The 5,032-nt window shown below is 40.2% G+C and overlaps 1 protein-coding gene across 1 annotated transcript in view; it reads left to right on the top strand.

Moving 5' to 3' along the window:
• Positions 1–5,032, top strand: part of plod2 (procollagen-lysine, 2-oxoglutarate 5-dioxygenase 2) — a 29,797-nt gene that overhangs the window by 20,786 nt on the left and 3,979 nt on the right. Inside the window, exons 9-14 of the mRNA XM_035651804.1 lie at positions 153–278; positions 384–505; positions 1,194–1,298; positions 2,210–2,335; positions 2,989–3,130; positions 3,885–3,947. Coding sequence (XP_035507697.1) covers positions 153–278; positions 384–505; positions 1,194–1,298; positions 2,210–2,335; positions 2,989–3,130; positions 3,885–3,947 — 684 coding nt within the window. The remainder of the gene's footprint in view (positions 1–152; positions 279–383; positions 506–1,193; positions 1,299–2,209; positions 2,336–2,988; positions 3,131–3,884; positions 3,948–5,032) is intronic.

A 5,032-nucleotide genomic window follows, 5' to 3' on the forward strand; every position in this document is an offset into this window, starting at 1 on the left:
AGTAACATTAAAGTGAAAAGTCTGTAACAGCTTCGCTGTTTATATCTGACATGAAATGTCAAACTCATGAATGATTAATGTTAAACACTGTTCCGTAACTAGGCCGTTTTGTTTGAAATACTAGTAATTTGTCTCTCCTCTAATCTAAACAGGAGTATCCAAATGTGTTGGTTGGCGTATTCATTGAGCAGCCCACTCCATTTCTTCCTGAATTCTTCCAGCGGCTGCTGACCTTGGATTATCCAAAGGATAAACTCAAAGTTTTTGTCCACAACAATGTGAGTGTACACAGCTGCTCTTACGTTTTGTTTCACAGTAGATCTTTACCATGCATGGCTCCATACATGTAGCTTCTAATCCATTAATATTGGCTCCCTGCTCAGGAGGTTTACCACGAGAAGCACATCCAGAAGTTCTGGGAAGAGAACAGGAATGTGTTCAACAGTTTCAAGGTTGTGGGACCAGAAGAAAATTTGAGCCAAGGAGAGGCCAGGAACATGGGCATGTATGTGTGCTTCATCTCTCAGAAACTGTGGTTTAAAGAACAAAATCGATGAAACCAGATGATGGTGTTTTTGGCCCGGGCCCCTGATTAATCATAGCCTAAAGGAAAACTTGCCTGTTACTTTAAAAACCTCTAAATTATACTTGCATGATTTCTATTTTATCATCAAACAGTCTTCTTATGTTGCAGAACTATGTTAATGCTTCCTGCCCCCCAGGTGTTCTTTTCAAACTAAAAGTAAATGTAAACAGTACGTAATGTAGCTGAAATATTGTCAACTCAGTAGTTAGCTTTTCAGATTACTGATAATGTGTCCCTTCTTGATTCAAAACATTCAGAATTGTGCATGTGATATATTGCACTGATTCATCCTATATGGGCCATCTCTCTCATTGCTCAGTGTTTAGTAAGTCTGTTGTCACGGTGATAATTCAATCTGTGACGCCTCATCACAGAGATCCTATCAAAAGCACAGCACACTAAAAGCATTGGTCAGAACAGCCCTATAATAAAGAAGTCTAAGGTTTATTAGGAGTCTCTAATCTTCCTAAGATTATCCACTGGAAGCTTAAAGATAGTCAGTGAGAGCCTGACTCTCCATGATTACTTCCAAGTATTTGACTGTAATCAGCTCTGAATTGAATAATCACTACTTTCTCTGCCATGCCTGTATTTTTTATTTCATTAGGGATCTTTGCCGTAAGGATACCACATGTGCCTACTACTTCAGCATTGATTCAGATGTGATGCTCACCAACAGACAGACACTGAAGCTCCTCATTGAGCAGAACAGGTAATCATATGGTAACTGGAATAAAAGCCAAAGTGGAACCCGTTCAGTGAGTATCCCTGGTAGTTGTTGAACCATTTAATTTACCCCTCAAGTGGCAAAACCACAGGAACATTATAGCTGACTGAATGAAAGTTTAAAAATAAGCCGCTCTGGCTTCCTGTTTTTGCCTGGCCACATGGAAACAGTGAAAGAGTCAATTGCACTAACCCCGAAATGCCACTTTGCATTATACAAAAAACAAACATGCAAACCCTTTTCCCTTCTGCAGCTCATGAATTCGAAGAAACCTTCCCGTAAACTAGATGTCATTGTGGCAGTGGCATGGTATTGTGACCTGCTGGAGGCATGCAAAGTAAAAGCCTCTTCTGGGATATTTAAAGACAGCATGAGAAATTTTCTGCTGGCACTCCGGTTGCGGGAGGAAAATGTCAATCTATCTTATATAAGAAAATTTTGCATTAGTATACAGTACTGTAGTGCATCAATATCTACCAGTCTGCCCTATTTATTTCATATAATAGAAAAAATCCCTTTCATTGTGGTTTGGTTTTGTAAGACTAAAAGAGCAGCAGTGGAAAAAATCCTGTTACTCTATTTTATGAAAATTCTAAGGAATAGACCAGATTCAGGGTTTATATAAACAGACTATTGCAGCAAGCCGTTACACTTATCTGAACCCAGTTCAGTATGATTTACAGGTCTGGTTTGTATTACACACTTCAACGATCTGTTAGTGATTTGGCAGTGATCATATCTATCTAGTGAGAGGTTGATCTCCTTGATGCAGCATGCTGGTTTTACAACTTAGAGACCCAGTGCATTAGGTGGTTGGCTGTCTGTGAGATGTCACTGAGTTTTATCTGCTTTGACAGAATTACCATCTCTCCATTCTGCCTCTTGCTTCCCTACAGGAAAATAATTGGTCCCCTTGTCACTCGTCATAGCAAGCTGTGGTCCAACTTCTGGGGAGCCTTGAGCCTGGATGGTTATTATGCTCGCTCTGAAGATTATGTCGACATTGTGCAGAAAAAACGTGTGTAAGTCACAAGTGCATCAAGGGTACAAACAGCAGCGGCCTTGCACTTTTATGGTTCACACATGCCAGTGTTGGAACTCTAGTCCACGACTAAAATCTTTTCCCATTGTGCTAAAACAGTTCTCATCCATGTTTAGCCATAAACAACCAGACCCATAAAATGCCTTTATTATGAGCTACATCCTAGAATACACACATGAACATTAAAGCAACAATCAACATGAGCAGTGATTTAGTGCTGAGCTGACCGAGTCGTGAAAAAACGGTATTCAAATTCACTTCTTTTCTCTGACTGACTCCCTTTTTTATGTGTTTAAAAATAAGTTGAAATAGCAACCAGATGGCACAAATGGAGCAAACATTCACCCACCACACTAAAATCACCCGTGGACCCGTGGGGTGGAAGACAGTGAGGGATTAAGTCCTTGTCGCTGCATTAGCAACTCCTAGTGGTTGGTCAGGGTGCGTGGGCAGACAGGGTTGGGGCTGACTGTTACTTAACAGATAAAAAAAGATTCAGAATCTTCTACCACGTTTGACACTTGACACTTTTTTTGCACCATAAAGATCACCAATACATTCTCCAACAGCTCCTACAACACACTTATAGTCATGTTCACCTACTTTCTCTTGTTCATGTCTTCTTATTTCTAGGGGCGTGTGGAACATTCCTTACATGGCACATGTATACATGGTCAAGGGCAGTACTTTGAGGAATGAACTGAAAGAGAGGAACTACTTTGTTCTGGAGAAACTAGACCCAGATATGTCTTTGTGTAGAAATGCCAGAGAAATGGTAAGAATCATGTGTTAGTATTGTAAATATATAGTGAATATACTGTTGTAGTGTGCACTGTGTAGCATCTATACAAACATCACAGCATAGCCACTGTAAGGGATACTTATGTTAGAAATGTAAATTCTGTATTTACATATAGAAAGGATTCAGTAGAGTTAAAAAATACAATGAATGTTAACCCTAACACAAGTCAACAGCTCAACAGAAACCAATGACTGGCAAGTACAAGCGGTTTGAAATGTCTGTCTGTCATCAAGGCATGAACCTCCTCTGTTTATGGTTGCTCTATGGTGCTTTAAGGTTCTTTGCTCCACTTGTATCCAGTCATCCTTCACTTTCTCTTTGTCCTTGTTGTCTCTGTATGACCACAGACAGTGCAACCTGTTACACTGCCTGGCTGGCTAGTTGACAAGAGTTGTCTTGTCTGTTATGCGTTTTTCCTTCCTCCTGTAAACCCTTCGTCCAGCTGTGTTCTATGTCACAATCCCGTCACCTGTGCTCTGTACTAAACAACACCTGATCCAAACTCTGTATATTTTTGGATTGCTTGGCCTTTCCCCCAGCATGCATTACCTCCCATATTAACCCACAAAAAAAACATCAGCTTCAGAGGGAACCTTGCTCCTTTTTCATGCAGGCGCATTTCCTCTCCTCCTGAGTTGCTATGTATATTGCAACTGTCACACTGTCTCTTATTGTGAAACAATACTTTATGTTATCCTATTTACATGATGCTTCTCCTTTATTTTAGACCAGTCACAGAGAAAAAGACTCCCCTTCTCCGGAATCATTCCATATGCTCAGGCCCCCAAAGGTTTCCATTTGTTTTGATTATTCTGCTTTCTGAAACATCCATTTCCAATGGGTTAGCGCTCAGAAACCATTCCGAGCTTTGGCTCATTTCATAGGCAGAATCTTTTTCACATGCAAAAGACTTGTAGCTTATTTGATTGAGGATTTCTTGCCATTGCTGAGTAAATGTGTAAAGCAAAACACTGAAATTCCATATCTCTCCATTTCTGCATTCTCCATTGGAATTTGTGTGTATTATCAATTATTTTTTCAGATTTATAAAAAACACAATTTTAATATTTAGTTGCTCTCTCTTGATGTTGCTGCCTTTATCCTCTCGTAAGATATCAGCATGTCTGGCAGCTCTTTGGAAATTGATGTTGACATTTTGCTTGACTTTAGGTTCAAAAGCCGATATCTGTCTAAGCTAGAAAGACCTGTTTTCTGTCCTGTTTTTTTTTTATAATGCCTTCCAAGAGGAGATCAAGGAGGAGAAAGACGGTCAGAGAGTCAGTTCACATGCAAGTCCCCTGTCCTGATGCTTTACCCTGAACAGCCAAACCTTACAGAAAACACATGTAACCAGCTGCTCCCTCTAAACACACTTGACTGATCTCAGACTAGGCTCCAACAATATTAATTTTCACTCATGTAAACCACCTGGTCCAAATCACAGCTTTCACAAGATCATCTATTGCATTAGCAAATTTGGAAACTCATACCAGGATACTGCAAAACCATTCTTAATTTATAATCTTCATTCATCTCTTGTCCTTCACAAAGCCTAGTCTGATAGTGAGTCCAAATCCACCCCTACACAACACCAACCCCATGCTTCACTGTACAGTAGAGGGAATATAATTCCTGGATTTGCTTTGTCCCAAGCTGCCCAGCACCCCTCTGTTCCTGTTCTCCCACCCTTCTCACTTCACTGCCCCACCCTATCCTGTTCCCAACCCACCAACATCCTGCAGCCCACCACCCATAAATAATCTCAGATTATTTATATGGCGTCTGTGTCTCTATCTCAGTCAAACACAATTGATTTCAGTGTGTGTGTTAAAACATACTTTGAATCAGTACTTTATTTTCATTTTGTGCAAACAC

This window comes from Morone saxatilis, unplaced genomic scaffold, assembly GCF_004916995.1.
Source record: "Morone saxatilis isolate NCDOM2014 unplaced genomic scaffold, NCSU_SB_2.0 Contig0, whole genome shotgun sequence".
Taxonomy (NCBI): Eukaryota; Metazoa; Chordata; class Actinopteri; family Moronidae; genus Morone; species Morone saxatilis.